This window comes from Cervus elaphus, chromosome 6 (assembly GCF_910594005.1).
Source record: "Cervus elaphus chromosome 6, mCerEla1.1, whole genome shotgun sequence".
Classification (NCBI taxonomy): domain Eukaryota; kingdom Metazoa; phylum Chordata; class Mammalia; order Artiodactyla; family Cervidae; genus Cervus; species Cervus elaphus.
In genome coordinates this window covers 19,150,680-19,169,177 of record NC_057820.1, presented here as the reverse complement: position 1 = coordinate 19,169,177, position 18,498 = coordinate 19,150,680, and the positions used below count along the sequence as shown (strand labels likewise).

Genomic DNA, 18,498 nt, shown 5'->3' with positions numbered 1-18,498 from the left:
AGGTTTTGTGGCGGGGGCGGGGGACGGGGAAAGAGAAGAAAAAGGCTGCTGTCCTGGAGCCCACAGAAGCTGCTCACGGGCTTTGTGCATCATGAGCATTCCTGGGCAAGCACGTGCCTTCCTCCTGTGATGGGGCAGACTTAGGACCAGGAGCATTCCTGGGGCGGTGGAGGGTGGGGGATGGGGAGGTGGACGCCACAGCTCCCCAGGGAGAACAAGAGGAGTTCCCCCCTCAACCCCCAACATCGAGGAAGGGTAAAGACGGGTCTGCGGGGCTCATACCCTGACCCCAAAATGGGGAAATTTAAAAAAGGATTATAAGGTTTCTTTCTTTTCTTCCCTGTTTTTCACATGAGCTGCCATGGAGAACACAACTGGCTTTCAGTCTCCTGTGTAATTGGGGACAGGATTGAAATGGATAAATGAACCTCCCAGGTAATCCCCAAGCTCATTCTTTTCCATTAGCTTCAACCTCTCCCCTGCACAAATCTATCCGAGCTCCTGATGAGGATGAAAATGAGCTACAGAAGCATAAAGGACATTGCAAGCCAGATCTGTCCTCTGATGGGAGCGTGAAGGCTCAGGAAGGAAGGCAGAGGTACAGCGGGAACCGCCTGGGGCTGGACAGAGCCAGCCCGTGGGGCCTTCTGTCTGCAGAGAGGACAGACTTACAGAGATGGACGGGATACACCAAGGATAACCCAGAAACCCAATCCAGTCGGTTTGGGGGGGGAGGGGAGTGGACACAGAAGCGCTGAGAGGTTAGAATTTCAGGGAAGGCAAAACTTTTCTCTTACCCTCTTACCGTCAGGGCAGAGTTAAGTTGACATAAGATGGATTGTGGTGCTGGAGAAGACTCTTGAGAGTCCCTTGGACAGCAAGGAGATCAAACCAATCAATCCTAAAGGAAATCGACCCTGAATATTCACCAGAAGGACCGATGCAGAAGCTGAAGCTCCAATACTTTAGCCACCTGATGCAAAGTGCCGACTCATTGGAAAAGACCCTGATCCTGGGAGAGATTGAGGGCAAGAGGAGATGGGGCGACAGAGGATGAGATATTTGGATGGCATCTCCGTGACCATGGATCAATGGACATGAATTTGAGCAAATTCTGGGAGATCATGGAGGACGAGTCTGGTGTGCAGCACTTCGTGCATGTGCGCTGTGTTTGACCGCCAGGTCACTCTGTCCAAGGGATTTTCCAGGTAGAATACTGGAGTGGGTTGCCATTTCTTTCTCTAGGGGATGTACCTAACCCAGGAATCGAACCTGTGTCTCTTGTGTCTCCTGCATTGGCAGGCAGATTCTTTACCAACTGTGCCACCTGGCCAAGCCATGTGCTGCAATCCTTGGGGTCGTACAGAGTCAGACATGACTTAAGAAACTGAAAAACAAAGATGGATTCGCAGGAGAAAAGCATACAGATTTTATTGTTACATGGACTTGGGAGCCTTCACAGAAAAAATGAATACCCCCCCATTCTAAGTGGATAAACAACGAGGTCCTACAGTATAGCACAGGGGGCTATATCCAATCACCTGGGATAGACATGATGGAAAAGATATTTTAAAAAGAATGTATATGTGTGTTGCTGTCAATATACTGTACAATGGAGACTGGCACAACATTGTAAATCAACTATGCTTCAATAAATAAATTTTTAAAACAGACCCCAAAAATGGCTGGGTCTAAGTGCTCATATACTAGGTTGAACTAGTTTCCCTGGTTGCTCAGATGGTAAAGAATTCGTCTGCAATGCGGGAGACCTGGGTTCAATTCCTGGGTTGTGAAGATACCCTGGAGGAGGGCATGGCAACCCACTCTAGTAATCTTGCCTGGAGAATCCCCATGGACAGAGGAGCCTGGTGGGCCATGGTCCAAAGAGTCGGACACAACAGAGTGACTCGGCACAGCACTCGGTTGAACAGAGAGTAGTAATTGTGGAAAGGTAACTAAAGTATACGGGGCTACTCAAGGAAGATAAGGGCTGTTTGAACAAGGTTTGTTTGTACTGATTTCTCTTGGCACCTTCTCCCTGTCTGTGGAGATAAGAACGTTTCTTTGTTCTTGGTACAGAGAGCGCATCTTTCACACGGGAGTTTTGTCTTCTGCTTTTAAGAAGGAAAAAGGAAGTCAGGGCGCCTTCTTGCATTTGTTGTTTTTAAAGTATCTCTAACTCAAAATAATCTTATGTCAAACTGGCTCCTTTGGGCATATTCTGCTGCCTTTTACCATCCAGCTAATTAGGAGCAGAACAAGAACTGGAAGTTGGTCCTCTTCACTTCTGGTCTGTGGTTATTTGACTACATCTCAGTTTCCTTCTCAGGACAACCACTCACCCGGGGTGACTGTTTCCTTGGTGGTCTAGGAAGCACCAGGCCCTATGCTCCAGGCCTCTGGGGTTTCTCTGATACATAGTATTACTCTTTTTCTGCAGATGAGGACTCAGGGTCAGAGCACTCTGGGGATTAGTAATGGCACCCTCACGTGGGTGTGTGTGGGTGTGTGCTAAGTCGCTTCAGTCACGCCTGACTCTTCCCTGACAGAGTTAATAACACTGTATCCAACCAGTCCATCCTAAAGGAGATCAGTCCTGAGTGTTCATTGGAAGGACTGATGCTGAAACTGAAACTCCAATACTTTGGCCACCTGATGCGAAGAGCTGACTCATTTGAAAAGACCCTGATGCTGGGAAAGATTGAAGGCGGGAGGAGAAGGGGACGACAGAGGATGAGATGGTTGGATGGCATCACCGACTCAAAGGACATGAGTTTGAGTAAACTCCGGGAGTAGGTGATAGACAGGGAGGCCTGGCGTGCTGCAGTCCATGGGGGTCACAAAGAGTCAGACACGACTGAGCAACCGAACTGACTGATTGATTGTATTATTTGAAAGCTTGTAAGAGGGGAGATCTTTAAAATTCTCATCACAAGAAATACATTATTTAACTATGTGTGGTAATGGTTGTTAACTAGACTTACTATGGTGGTCATTCCGCAGTACATACAAATATCAAATCACAGTGTTCTACACCTGAAACTAATATGTTGTATGTCAGTTTCATCTCAGTTGGGGGAAAAAAAAGTGAATTCAAGCTCAGGTCTCTGAAAGTGTAAGTCTTAGCTGCTCGGTCATGTCTGACTCTTTGCAACTCCATGAATTGTAGTCTGCTGGGCTCCTCTTTCCATGGAATTCTCCAGCAAGAATACTGGAGCGGGTTGTCATTTCCTTCTCCAGGGGATCTTCCCAACCCAGGTATCAAACCTCGGCCTCCTGCATCACAGGCAGATTTTTTACCGTCTAAGCCACTAGGGAATCCCACTTCCTGGTCTCTGAGTCCAGTGCTATTTCTACTACTCTACTAAGCTGGAGTCTTTGGCAGTAAGTACTTTCTTTTATTATTTTTCATGGGTTATACTTATTTTTACTGCTTCACTATATGTTGGGAATAAATGAGACACACACTTTTTATTTTTACCGAGAACATTCTTTCCTTTCGGCCTCAGTCTGTGGTTTCCCACTCAGACTCGATTATTTTCCCTCAGTTTTGACCTCCTAGGTTCTAGAAAGGCTTGAGAGGTGCTTGCAATCTGAACGCAGGCATATTCCTGTCTCTGCTGCTGCCAGTGAATGTTAGGGCTGGGTGGGACCTGAGACAGAGTCTGATTTCATCCCTTCTCTTCACAGATGAGAAAACTGCATCCTTAGATGCTGCGGAGACCTGCAGGGAAGGTGACGATGAGGACTCTGGCGTGCTCTAACCTTCATCCGCTCCATCAACAGTCCTTGAGTGGTGGGGAGAAGGGGAGGGTGGGATGAATTGGGAGGGTAGAACTGGCATATATACACTCCGGTGTGTAAAGTAGAGAGCTAGTGGGAAGCTTCTGTGTGGCATGGGGAACTCAGCTTGGTGCTCTATGATGACCAGAAGGGTGGAATGGGGGTAGGTGGGAGGGAGATCTAAGAGGGAGGGGCTATATGTATACATATAACTGATTCGCTTCATAGTACAGCAGAAACTAACACAATGTTGTAAGGCAATTATCCTCTAATAAAAAAAATAATAAAATGTGTAATTTGGGGTTGATTAAAAAAGAAAAAAAAGAAAAAAACCATTGCAGTTCTTATCTCATTCCTGGGTAAAGATGTGGCACCCAGGACTTCCCCAGGGGTCCAGCAGTTAAGACTTCTTGCATCCAATACAGGGGCACAGGTTCGATCCCTGGTTGGGGAATTAAGATCCCACATTCCATGTAGCACAACCAAAATAGATGAAAAAAAAAAAATGTGGCACTCAAGTTCAGAGGAGTGTAAATCCAGAGGTTCTGGATTTACTTGGATTAGCTGTGAAACAGCCTCCTTTCATGAGGAGATTACAAAGATTCCAAGTGTAATCTTTTCTATTAATGGACAAGCAAATAAGTTTAGTACTTTGAGGGGTCAAAAGTTCACAGAAATATGGCCAATCAGGGTCATTTTAGTTCAGGTGGATATAGATTCATCTTGGACTATATCTACACTCTACCAACACTGCATACAAGGTCTTAGCAACATATGGCTGGGGTACGAAGCAGCTGAACAGTGCCTCTTAAGAGTCCTTACAAATGAAGTCTGGTCTGGCCCCCACCAAGGGCTGGCCTCCCACTCAGCTGCAGGCAGGCTAGGACGTTGAGAGCTGATAGCCAGGGCACCGCTTTGGGGGCAAAAGATGGGCAGAGAGTGAGGAGCATGGTGCAGGGCAGAGCTGAGAGGCAGGTCTGGAGTGAGAGTTCAGTCCATCTGCCCACCTCGATCACCCCTGCGGGGCCTGGCAGGGCTGTGGGGAGGAAGGGATGCTTCATGATGTTTTGATGACATGTAGGAGCTGGGTTCCCATGTGTCAGCTCGAAGCAGTACAAGCGAAGGTGTTGATGAGTGAGAAATGACACCACTGGGGCAGCAGGGGTCCCCAACCTCTGGGATCTAATGCCTGATGACCGAGGTAGAGCTGATGCAATAAAGTGCACAATAAATGTAATGCACTTGAATCATTCCGAAACCACCCCCACAACACACACACCCCAAGTCTGTGAAAAAATTGTCTTTCACAAAACCAGTCCCTGGTACTAAAGGTTGGGGACTGCTGCTCTAAGCTCTACAATCCAAATAAAACCTGCTGATTTTCCCTCTGGTTATGCATAAGACTGATGGGATAGGAGAGGTCCCATCTTAGGGGCTGTTGTTAGCCCAGAGCCCAAATCAAATGTGCATTATGTGGTCATCACAAAGCATAAGGCACCCTTGAGGGACATTCAAACAGGGTTTAAGTATCAGGACAGGAACACCAACGAATTCATAATCATTTATTGTGAATCACTCATAGTTTACACATTATTAATGGCAAAAATAACACCGTTAAACACCTGCTGGATGAAGAACTTTATTATGACAATTCCCTACCGGCGTCACTTCTTTTAAAAAATTTAAATTTAAATCCTACATCTTCCCTATCTTTGCAGCACTATCTTCAAAGTGCTCTGATGCCAAACTATAAGGCTCTCTTTTGCTCTAACATCTAACACAAAGGGCACGCTGTCCCATTAATTCGACATGCTCTTTACAAGGCAACTTAACACACAAATTTTTTTTTAAGATCCAGAGGCTACATAATGATCACTTTATGTCTTGCTGCAAAATCAATGAAGGCCGCATGCAGGTGAAACATTTGTAGACACTGAGTTCTAGATAACTGTTGGTTATTCAGATCTGATGACCTGGTACGGAAAATTAATATGCTTATTTAGCAGGAGTAGGTAAAGTACATGCATCAGTGGCTAGGATCAATTAGAATATAAATTAGGTGTCTAAACATTTAAATGAGAGCTTCATTTGAGCTTCATTTGATGTCTGGCACTTCTGAGTTCTACACCTTAAAATGACAATAGCAAAGAGAACAAAATCAAACACTTAAAACAGGCACTGATTTATAGGCTCAGCTGGACGGACAGCTCAGGACAAAACTAGCTGAGCAGTGAACAGACCCCTTGAAGCAAAGAAAGGGGAACATTAACAAGCTGGAAACAGGGCAACAAAATAAGAGAGCCATTTCCTGTATTCTCGTTTTTTAACATTTTCAATTTTCTTACTTTAAAACAACAACAAACACACACAATAATTACAAAGCAGAAACATTCTTTCCTTACTACTTAGACCCTCTCTTTTGCCTTCTACCCTGCCTCTCTCTGCTCCTTCAGATAGTCTGTTTAAAAATAAGGTTGGGTTTAAAACAGAAAGAGAAAACAAAGGCTCTCCTGAATCACACTGAAAGAATATGAAATTCCTTCATCCTGTCAGGGTTAACATCACGTACAAGGACAAGCACATGACGATGTATGTTTGAATGACATGTTGTAGCTATAGCGATTAAATCACATGTCCGCGTTCTAGTGTTAAAGCGTAGTTACACTGACTTTTAAAAAATTCTTTTCGTTGATAGTTTGTATCTTGACATTATTTTGAGACCAACGAAAAAAATCCCCAAACTGTGTGGATTCTGTTCTCTCCCCAGCTTGCGCCCCCTCCCACGATCCAATGAACAAGAGAAGTGTGGTAACAAAGGCCATGAACCGAGGCGTCGTTGACAGCGGGCACGGATGGAGGGTCCAGAGTCAGGCGCTACCGTCTCCAGTCCGGGCTTTCCGGGCCTCGATCATCTGCTTGGTTGCCCGTTTGCGGTCAGTGGCTAGCCCCAGCCAACACATGAAGTCAATGAACCAGGTGGTTGGGTTGAAATTTAAGCCAAATTCACTCGCAGAGTAGTCAAAGGGAAAGGTGTGATGGTAGTTATGGAAACCTTCACCTGGAAGACAAAGTAGGCTTGAAATAACACTATCACCACCTCTCTGCAGAGTTCTTAAATGCAATGAGATTGTAAGACACAGAAAACCTACAAAAGGTCCCCTATGTACAAACCTGCAAAGATGTGTTGTATGCCATCTGTTGTACAGTGCATACATTTCAAGGTACTGGACTGTAAGATTAGAGATGCTTTATTTTTTGTGTTTGCTTTTTATGTATGTATTATCTATGTGAAAAGTATTATAAACCTATTACAGTTCAGTACTATATAGCCAATTGTGTTAGCTGGCTACCTAGGCTAACTTTGTTGGACTTCTGAACAATCTGGACTTCCGAACTTGCTCTCGGAACAGAACGTGTTTGTATGTAGGGGACTTACTGTACTTGCTGTCTGCCCTTTGGGAGCGTTCACTGAATTGGCTAGACAAATGATAGAAACAGAAAAATAATAATAAAGTTATCAGCATAAAGTCTCAAGATGAATTTTCCCTGTGAACTGGTGACATGCTCCCATGACTTTAGAGCTGTACTTTGGAAGCTAAATGCCCAATGGCTGATAACAGATCATCATTTTGATGTATGTTCATAAAAGAAAAATAGCCTCTGTCGACTAAAGGGATTAAAGGAAGACTTCTTGGGAGAGCTCGGAAGAGATAAATGATAATCGACCCTATAAGTAAGTGAATTAAGGAGTTGGATCTTTAAATATCCAAAATCTGCCTATATATTACTCTTCCCTTCACAGTGAGTAACTTTTTCTCCCTTACTGCCCCTCCCCCAGGGTGTTTTCAGGAGGAGTCTCACATCTTTTTTCATTTTTTTCAAACAGCTTTATTGAGATGTAATTCACCATACAATTCACCCATTTAAAGTATCCAAGTTAATGGCTTTCTTTCTGTATATTCGCAGAGTTGTGCAGGCATCCCCACAACGAACTTTATAACATTTTCACTACCTAAAAAGAAACCCCACTCCCCAAGGATGGATGGATGTTGAGCCCCATCCATCCCCCCATCCTTCCAGTCCTACTTTCTTTCTCTGTGATGGTTAATTTTACATGTTAATCTGACCGGCCAAGGAGTGCACAGATTAACCCTTATTTCTGGGTGTCTGTGAAGGTGTTTCTGGGTGAGATTAGCATTTGAAGTGGTGGAGTCAGTAAAGTAGATGGTCCTCCTCCACGTGAGTGGGCATCAGCTAGTCTCTTAAGGGCCTGGAGGAAGGAGGAATTGCCCCCTGTTTTCCGGACACACTGACTGAATGTCTATTTCATCTTCTCCTGCCCTCAGGCTGGGATCTGCATCATCAGCTCCCCTAGTTCTCAGGCCTTTGTGAAAAGTGAAAGTGAAGTCGCTCAGTCGTGTCTGACTCTTTGTGACCGCATGGACTGTAGCCTACCAGACTCCTCAGTCCATGGAATTTTCCAGGCAAGAGTACTGGAGTGGGTTGCCATTTCCTTCTCCAGGGGATCTTCCCGACCCAGGGATTGAACCTGGGTCTCTCACATTGCAGGCAGACACTTTACCGTCTGAGCCACCAGGGAAGCCAGTTCTCAGGCCTTTGTACTCAGATTTCATTATACCACTGGCTTTCCAGGGTCTCCTGCTTATAGATGGCAGACGGTGGGACTCAGCCTCCGTAATCTCACCGGCCAGTTCCTCATCACAAATCTCTCCTCCTTCCCCCGCCCTGTTCCCGTAAACACACACATACACACACACACAGAAACAGAATACATCTACCTTTATATAGATATAGATATATACTGTTTTCTATATGGATATATATTGGGTTGGCCAAAAAGTTCAGTCAGGTTTCCATATGATCTTACAGAATATACCCAATATTTAGGTAGAAAGAGACTTATTATAAGCAATATTAAATATATATATGTATATATATATATATAATTGCATATATATATTCCAGTATCCCTGCCTGGGAAATGCCACAGACAGAGGAGCTAAGAGTTGGAGACAACTTAGCAACTAAACTACCATGTGTATATATATATATATACATTGTCTCTGACTCTATGTGACCCCAGGACCATAGCCCGCCAGGCTCTGTCCATGGGATTTCCCAGGCAAGAATACTGGAGTGGTTTGCCATGCCCTCTTCCAGAGGATCTTCCCAACCCAGGGACCGAACCCAGGTCTCCCACACTGTGGGTGGATTCTTTACAAACTAAGCCAGCAGGGAAGCCAAAGGATACTGGAGTGTGTAGCCTACCCCTTCTCCAGGGGATCTTCCCAATCCAGGAATCGAACTCTGGCATTGCAGGAGTGGTCTCCTGCATTGCAGGTGGATTCTTTACCAGTTGAGCCACCAGGGAAGTCCCAGTAACATTTATTAATCACTTACTGTGTGACAGCCACAGGGCTGAATTCTTCAAAGGGTATTAATGACTATAATCCTCATTATCACTGAGCTAGCTGCTATGATTAATCCTATTTTAAAATGAGGATGGAAGTACATAGAAGGGACAAGTAATTTGCCTAAGACCATTAAGCTAGTAAGGAAAACAACATCCCTGAAGGCTTGTTTCCTGCTAAGCACTGCTGCAAACACTAGGTATTAACTCATCTAACCCTCTGGCGACCCCGGGCGAAGGTCAACGCTACTCTTGTCCCCACTTTAGATAAGAACACAAGGTGGGGAGGAGCCAGATAACTTGCCCGGAGATTGAGCAGAGGAACTAAGCCTCAACTAAGCCTGTCAGACTGACTCTTAACCATTCTGCAGTCCCACGAGATTGTCAAGGTCCCATTTCTCTCCATCCCTCTGTTTGAGGGCCCTTTTTAAGTGGTCAGCCAAATGTTGGACAGCTGAGGCTAAGAGCGGTCAGGCAGTTTGAGAGCAACATCAACTGCTACTCCTCCTTTAGGGAAATGGCCAGCATTAAAATAAACAGCTGCTAATTACCGATTACCTACTATGTGCCAGGCACCATACTAAGCAGATGATATATAGTATCTTATTTAATTATTGTAACACCCTTGAAAGTGAAGTGTGAGTCGCTCAGTCGGGTCCGACTCTTTGCAACCCCATGGACTGTAGCCCGCCAGGCTCCTCCATCCATGGAATTCCCCAGGCAAGAATACTAGAGTGGGTTACCATTTCCTTCTCCATGGGATCTTCCCAACCCAGGGATCGAACCCGTAACACCCTTATGAAGCACGTATTCCTGTTTCCATTTCACAAATAAGAGAGCTATAAACTAGAGAGTAAGAGGCTTGTCCAAGAGCCAGGATTCTAACACCAAAGCCCAAGTCCATTCCAGTCCTCTCCACTCCCTTGCCTCCCTTGACATGTCCTGCAAAACCCCCGAGAAGCCAAGAAGGTCCACACACCCACTGTCCCCAGGGGCTCCCACCCGACACTCACCGATGGCGCCCAGGGTGACGAGCGGGTTCTGCCGAGGACTGATGTGCTTGTCATAGGGCCGGTTTCCGTACATGTGGGCGACGCTGTTGACCAGCCAGGTGACGTTGAGTGAGATGGTGTAGCGGAGGATGGAGGCCAGGAAGTAGGAGTTCCATAGGCTCTCTCCCCAGATGTACCAGGGCACCAGCGTGGGGACCACGAAGCACATGAGCACCACGGTGATCTTGTAGTACCTGGAAAGAGGAGGAGGCCACGCTGTCACGGGGCACCTGTTGATGGTGGTGGGGCGGTGGTGAACAAGCTGCAGGGGAGTCAGGAATGATGCCAGTCGGCTCCGTCAGCTCTTGGACCCTGTTGTGTGTCTCTGTACGGGGGTCACAAACCCATCCACCTACCAAGGCTAGGCAGATAACACCAACTTGAGAATTAGGGCAGGCAGAAGTTATATGAAGTGGTAGGACCTGCGGCAAACTTCAGAATTTCAAGTGTTAAACAATCGATACAGGTAAAACCGATGCATCTCAGAGCTATATGTGTCCTACAAGATGCAGTGTGATGGCTTCTATTTCTTCCATCAGTCGGTCAACCCAACAGTCTTTTTTTATTTTTTTAAACCATAATTTCAAGAAATATCCAATATTCTTTGAATACCTTGCAGGCATGTGAATCTGTTTTAATGTAGCTTGGAAAAAAGGTAAACAACCCTTCCTTAAATGTTCTCTGTCCATCCGCAATTACATTCCAAACCAGCAAAAAAATAAACAAGTATAGGAACAAGCAGGGCTACGTATAAAGCAAAGATTACAAATAAACCATTAATAGTTTGATTGCTGGACTTGTGTACCCAGCAAGTGTTTTCTGAGCGCCTCCTGTATACCAGGCCCCAAGGGCTAGTGGTACCAAGACAAATTTGACAACAGTCCCTGCTCCGGTCATGTGAAATCTTTGGCTGTGTGGGACAGGCTCTTAGCGGGGACATCAAGGGGCTGTGAAATGAAAATGTCCAAAGCTACCTGTTCCAGAACTTTCCTGGAGGCCCAGTGGTTAAGACTCCATGCTTCCACTGCAGGAGCCACAGGTTTGATCCTTGGTCAGGGAACTAAGATCCCACATGCTGTGCAGTTTGGCTAAAAAATAAACCAACGCCTGCCTCACTCCAAAACAACAAAACAAAACAAAGCTGCCTGTTCATAACTGCTTTCTCCTCGGTTTTCCTTCTGCTGACCCAGCTCGTGGGAGGCCTCCGTTAAAAGGCGCATGTATGAACCGGGACGGGGCACAGCTTGAGGAAATGAGATGTGGGAGGTGGAAGAAATCTGACTTGAGTCCAGGTCTGATTCTTCACAGAAAACAAGTCTCTCTTTGTTCTTTCATTCTTTGTGTACACAGTGAGATGGTTCCCCAAACAGAGCATGAGGCAAGGGCTTGTATGCGGGTAGTTTATTTGGGGAAGTAACCTCAAGTAACAGGAGTGGGTAGCTGGGAAGAGGGAAGTGAAAGGAGAGAAGAGGTAAGCTGTGGGTGCCCACCGCTGCGGGACCTCCATGGGACACAAGAGGGCTCAGAACTCTTCTCTCCAGGAATGAAAAGGGGACTATTTTCCCGTAGGTTCCAGTTCCTCCTTGGTCAAGGGGTCCACGTGGAATGTCAGCTCTCTCACACTTCCAGGTTTGCTTGGGTCAGAATGGCTGAGTGTAGTCACGGGCATCTCAGGTGGGGGTGGCAGAGAGGCCAGGGCAGGAAGTAGGCAGTGTGGCTGGGCATGTTGCTGGTGAGTTACACTTGTGCCGCAGGCAGCTGCAGGGACAGCTGGAGTGAAAAGGCGGGTTTGGGAGTATGAGGTGGGCACCAGAGGTGTCCAACACAGGCAGGAATTACAATACCACATGGGGTTCTTGTGAGGAGCAAATACTAACGCCAGCATGGGGAGCTCAGCTCAGGGCTCTGTGATGACCTAGGGGGACGGGATGGGAGTGAGATGGGAGGGAGGTTCAAGAGGGAGGGGATATATGTGTACACACAGCTGATTCACTTTGCTGTACCGCAGAGATCAACATAACACTGTAAAGCAATTATCCTCCAATTTGATAAAATGCTAATACCTAATGGATACTATGTGCTTACTAAGTGTCGTGGCTATTCTGAGACCCACTGATGTACAGGCTCATTTAATTCTAACAAAAATTTAGGAGGAGCAGACCAGTAGTATCCTCATTTTACAGACGGGAAAATTGAACATTTTAAAGGTCAAGGTCACAAGGCTAATAAGTAGTAGAACCAAGATTCAAATCCAGGCAGAACCACTTCAGAGACTATCAGGTTATTCTGCTTTGCAAATAAAATCATGTAGGTTTTGCAGATTGCTAGCTGCATGTACGGAGAAGGCAATGGCACCCCACTCCAGTACTATTGCCTGGAAAATCCCATGGGCAGAGGAGCCTGGTGGGCAGCAGTCCATGGGGTCGCAAAGAATCGTAGGACATGACTGAGCGACTTCACTTTCACTTTTCACTTTCATGCACTGGAGAAGGAAATGGCAGTCCACTCCAGTGTTCTTGCCTGGAGGATCCCAGGGATGGCAGAGCCTGGTGGGCTGCGGTCTCTGGGGTCGCACAGAGTCGGACACGACTGATGTGACTTAGCAGCAGCAGCAGTAGCTGCACGTAAGGGTCAGTTTCCACATAATTATCACTGTTTTTATTGGGCAACATATTAATCCATCAGGCTTCCCAGGTGGTGCTAGTGGTAAAGAACCCACCTGCCAATACCCAGGTAGACATAAGAGAGAGGGGTTCGATCCCTAGGTCAAGAAGAGCCCCTGGAGGAAGGCATGGCAGCCCACTCCAGTATTCTTGCCTGGAGAATCCCATGGACAGAGGAGCCTGGCGGGCTGCAGCCCATAGGGTTGCAGAGTTGGACGTGACTGAAGAGACTTATTATGCACGCACAGTAACCTATCAGCACCCATTTCGGCATAAGATATGACTGCATTTTAGTGGAAGGAGGGTGCCTGGGAGGTCAGATGAGTGGCTGTAGTTGGAGGGGCAAAGACAACACACAGTGAAGAAGAGATTGCTGGTCTGAGTCTGGGCTCCCAGAGTCCGATGCAGAAGGCTTTTGGGGTGATGCTTGAAGCGAGGAAGGCAGGATGGGCCCGGGGAGAAGCTCATGCACAGTGAGCCTTGGCAGATCCCGTGGAGCTGGGTGACTCTTTTAGAGCTCCTTTCCCGGATGGAAAGGTACCGTTGCATCATCCAGCCCCTGGCCTCAGGGTGCCTCCTGGGCTGGGTGAATCTCTGCACAAGGGCAACTCCCCCGAAAGGACAGCAGCTGGGGTGGGAGCATCCGCCGAAGAGGGGATCTGCAAGAAGCACGCAGGCCATGGCCAATGGTCCTGGGAGCTTGTGGGAGTGTGTGAGGAGGCGGGGGCTCTGACGGGAAGCCCAGAGATGATGGTCTGCGGTGGCTGCTTGTCTTGGACGCCTCTGGGGAGGACAGGAAGCAGCTGAATGTTGTCCGCAGGGCATCCTGCAACTCAGGCGGCTCCTTCCATCCCTCCACTCTGTGTTACAATCCAGTATCTCTGAAAGGAGCCTCTCCAAGTCCTGTTCTTTTTTAAAAGGCAGCTGCTTCCTTCCTTCCTTTTGCGGTGTCAGGGCTTAGTTGCCCCATGGCATGAGGGATCTTCGTCCCCCAACTAGGGATCAAACCCATGTTCCCTGCATTGCAAGTCAGGTTCTTAAACCACTGGATCGCCAGGGAAGTCCCCCTAGTCCTGTTCTGAGCCACAGTCTGGGACCCTCATTTTGCTCCTGGAAAGGAGACAGAAATCACGTATTGGCGGCTGACTCTGTGCTGGATGCTGGGCTAAGCGTGCCATATGCTTTCTCTCATTTACTCCTCGCCATGGACTCAGGATGGACACACTCTGTCAATGAGGGCGCTGTGTCGTGGTGCAGAGGGGCTGTGGTTCCCCGGGGAGAAGCCTGGCCCTTGCCATGACTCTCTTGCTTTGCCCCCACCCTATGGAATCCACCGTCTCTGGTTTGACTGCCCCCCACTGGCTTCAGCTTCAGTCTAACCGTTCTTCCCTCTCGGGGGATTTCTATAGCCCCCTTGGACCAGGCAGGATGCCCCAGGTTATTGTACTTCTCAGAGAGAAAGGATAGCTATAACTTTTGAAAAGGAAATAACAAGTGTTAATGATGATGTAGAGAAACTGGAACCCTTATGCATCACTGATGGGAATGGAAAGTGGTGAGGCTGCTGCTGCAAAAATTAAACGTTTCTCAAAAGGTTAAATATCAAATTAACATATGACCCAGCAATTCCACATCTACGTATCTATTCAGAAAGTTGGAAAGCAGGGACTTGAACAGGGCATTTGAGCAGCAATGTTCATAGAAACATTATTAACAATAGCCAAAAGGTGGAAACAATTCAAGTGTCCATTAGTAGATGAATGGATAAACAAAATGCTGTCCATCCATACTATGGAATACTATTCAGACATAAAAAGGAACAAACCTTTGATACAAGTCACAACATGGATGAAACCTGAAAACATGAAAGAAACCAGGCACAGAAAGACAAATATGGTTACAATTCCACCTATACAAGGAACCTAGAAAAGGCAGATTCATAGAGAGAGAAAGTAGAATAGAGGTCACTAGGAACTGGGAAGGAAGAGGAAAGAAAAAGCAATACCTATTGCTTCATAGGTATAGGGTTTTTTTTTGTTTTTTTTTTTTGAGAGTGATGAAAAAGATTTGAGTATAAAAGTGAGGATAGGTATACAACACTGGCTATGTGCTAAGTCACTTCAGTCATGTCCGACTCTTTGTGACTCCATGGACTGTAGCCCACCAGGCTCCTCTGTCTATGGGGATTCTATAGGCATGGGGATTCTACTGGTGTGGGTTGCCATGCCCTTCTCCAAGGGATCTTCCAGACCCAGGGATTGAACCTGGGTCTTCTGCATTGGCAGACGGATTCTTTACCACTATCGCCACCTGGGAAGCCCGCATACAACACTGTGAATATACTTAAGGCTACAGAATTATACACTTATGAGTGGTTAAAATAATAAATATTATGTTGTGTATATTTTACCTCAATTAAAAAAAAGAGTGATGAAGCAACATTTTCCTTGATGGCAGAAAGGGCTCAGAGGGAAAGATGGAGTCTCTTTTCCTCACAGAGTCTCCTGGACCTGCTCCAGTCACAACCCTTGCAACAGTCACAGGAAAAAGGTTCAGAAAAAAAAGGAGACCTCTTGGGTTGACAGAACAGAAAGATGGAAAGGCTCTTGAATATGCTGTTGATCCACCAAATTAACCAACACTAGAATGGCTTTATCCCTGAGGTATTACTCTGGGACAAGCCAGGCGAGTCAAGTGCTTCTGTGGAGTAGCCGAAAACCTTCTAGAATAATGTAGTAGACACTACGGTGAGCCATCCAGATTCCTCTTAGGATCAGAGGGCTTCATGTCCCAGGCGATGACAATGTTGTCTCTGCCCGATGGAGTCATCTTGCCCTAAGTCATGCCTTCTCCCAACAACCCTATCCAGTGACTGACCTAAAAGGGCAGAAGTCCATTACGCAGGCGGAGTACCACCGCCCCGACTCACCATAACTCTGAAGAATAAACCACTGTCGGGCTGGCTGAAGCCTCCATTGAGACCATTGAGTCATGTTGTCTCTGCCCGATGGAGTCATCTTGCCCTAAGTCATGCCTTCTCCCAACAACCCTATCCAGTGACTGACCTAAAAGGGCAGAAGTCCATTACGCAGGCGGAGTACCACCGCCCCGACTCACCATGACTCTGAAGAATAAACCACTGTCGGGCTGGCTGAAGCCTCCATTGAGACCATTGAGTCAAGGCCCAGCTTCTTCCCTTCCTCAATCCTGTTTCTGTCCCTTCTTCCACAGGTGTTGGCCCCAACAACCCTCCCCAGGAAACTTTTTACAATGTAATATCCATCTCACAGGCAACCTGTCTTGTCACAAGGATAGACCACCGGGCCTGTGGAGTGAGGCATAAAGTCAGACTCTCCAGAGTCTAGCACAGAGCCCTGCACAGAACAGCCACCCCTAAATATGTTTACATGATCGGTTAGTCAATGATGAGTTCTCAGCTCAGAAAAATAAAAACACTCATGTGACTTCAGCAGGGCTGTTCAGAGTATGACAGATAAGATGCCAAGGTTTTCCAAAACACCCACAAACTGCACAATCAATGTTCAGCCTGCTTTCGGGTTCCTCATTAGATGTTCACCTCTTGGACTGGTGCCAACACAAGATTGTGTATATGAAGTCAACAACTCGATGAAAGAGACGTTTGTGTTCCCTGAGACCCAACCCCCAGCTTCCACTAACAGGTTTCACTGTGAGGCTTCCTATGGAGGAGTCCTTGGACCTGGAAAAGAAAACAACAGTCTCAAAGGCCCTTGCTGAATCATTTAACTCTGGGGAAAACAAAACTGAACTTTAAGTCCCTCCCTGATGCTCCGGGCCAGTCGCATCTACCTGGGACTTATCACCCCCTGCCCAGAAACCTCCCACCCCCTGTTCAACTATAAATGCCGTCTCAACTAAAGATCACCCAAAATGTCCCGCCTGACTAACGCTTCCCTTATCACTTCCACAAACCTCCCTTTAAATATGAAGCCTCCCTGATCCCTCGCTCGCTCAGCCTGGTCGTTAGGCTGACTGTTGCCCATCCTTGCCTGAATAAAGGTAACCTACCTCCATTGAGGTCATCTCTCCTTTTTTCCTGCCTCGGTAGGATATCTTACATCCTACCTCCAGTTTAATGAGTGATTTCTGGGCATGAGCTTCTAGGTCATTCTCTGAGCTGCCAAATATGCTGCGTTTCTGGCAACATTTAAGATTAACAGCCAGTCTAACAGGTTTGGTCTTTTCTTGGAATGTGAGTGACTTCCTCTCTGCCTTTCTGTGAACACTCAGATGGGAGTTATCTGATAGGAAAAGAAAGGAGATAGGAGAAGCCTCCTAAAATCATCAAGAGAGAAAGAAAAAGGAAGGGGTGAAGAAAGAGAGAAGGGGCGGTATGAATCTAAGAATGACCCAAAGAAGAGTAGCTCTCCTTTACAGATCTGAAACCAGAGACCCACACGTTTAAGCCAAAATCACAAGTCAAAGCACTCAAGCTCACCTTACAGTAACTTGGGAGGAGTGTCCTAGAGCTTTAAGGTGACAGTTTATAAGAGGAGACCCAAAGTAGATGTTGGAAACCTTTCAGTTCCCATCTCACAGTTGCTCATGACACTAATATCAACATGGGAAGATGGTTTACAGCATTTAGCTCAAAATCTGCAGTCCACTGGGCTTTCCAGGTGACGTTAGTGGTGAAAACAACAACAACAACAAACCCACCTGCCAACGCAGGAGACTAAGAGGTGCAGTTTGGATCCCTGGGTGGGGCAGATCCCCTAGAGGAGGGCATGGCAACCGACTTCAGTATTCTTGCCTGGAGAATCCCATGGACAGAGGAGCCTGGTGGGCTACAGTCCATGGAGTTGCAGAGCCAGACACAACTGAACTGACCAAGCATGCATGTGCGGTCTATTTTCACACATCAAATGCCATCACGCCACAACACCCCTGTCCAAGTAGGCTTTGATTAAAAGACACAGATATTGACACAGGCCCTAACCTTTCAACGCTTTGAAGAATATCCTTATTCCAATAAACTGGATCACAATAAGAACTGAAATATTAAAAGGCCTTGAGACCAAAAGTTTTTTCTATGGAGAAGAATCAGGGATTTCATATATATATATATATATGTGTGTGTGTGTGTGTATGTGTGTGTATTCAAATCTGGGTGTGATAAGCATCTTACAACGCTCATTTTTCTTCAGATGAAAAAGAAATTGCTGTTCTCTGTCTGCAAGCATTTCTTGTTGCTTGACTAACCCTTGCACAGCGGTCCACTGCTGCTGGGGTGTGAGATCTTGAGAGTGAAATCTATTAGAGCATGAAAGAAGGGGAAGTGACCTGCTGACTTCCAAACAGAGCCAGCTCAGGAAATGTGAAAAGAAGCAAATATAACGGGTGAGAGAGAAATTACAGCCCTCAAATGTATCGTAATGATGAGGGATGAGCCGTCACTGGCATCTTGATTAAACATGTTTGCTTCTGTGATTCCACTTACGGCCAAGTCAGAAATTCATCTTCCCTGCAATTTTCGCATCTTGTAGGGGACCAGGCAAAGTCATCTGGGTGCTTACAATAAGCATTTATT

General features: G+C 46.5%; 1 protein-coding gene across 1 annotated transcript in view; it reads right to left on the bottom strand.

Annotated features, from left to right (window-relative positions):
* Positions 1-5,331: 5,331 nt before the first annotated feature.
* SCD5 (stearoyl-CoA desaturase 5) overlaps positions 5,332-18,498 on the bottom strand; it is a 173,189-nt gene continuing 160,022 nt past the window's right edge. Inside the window, exons 4-5 of the mRNA XM_043906356.1 lie at positions 10,228-10,460; positions 5,332-6,841 (exon numbers count right to left, since the gene is read on the bottom strand). Coding sequence (XP_043762291.1) covers positions 6,651-6,841; positions 10,228-10,460 — 424 coding nt within the window. The 3' untranslated portion in view covers positions 5,332-6,650. The remainder of the gene's footprint in view (positions 6,842-10,227; positions 10,461-18,498) is intronic.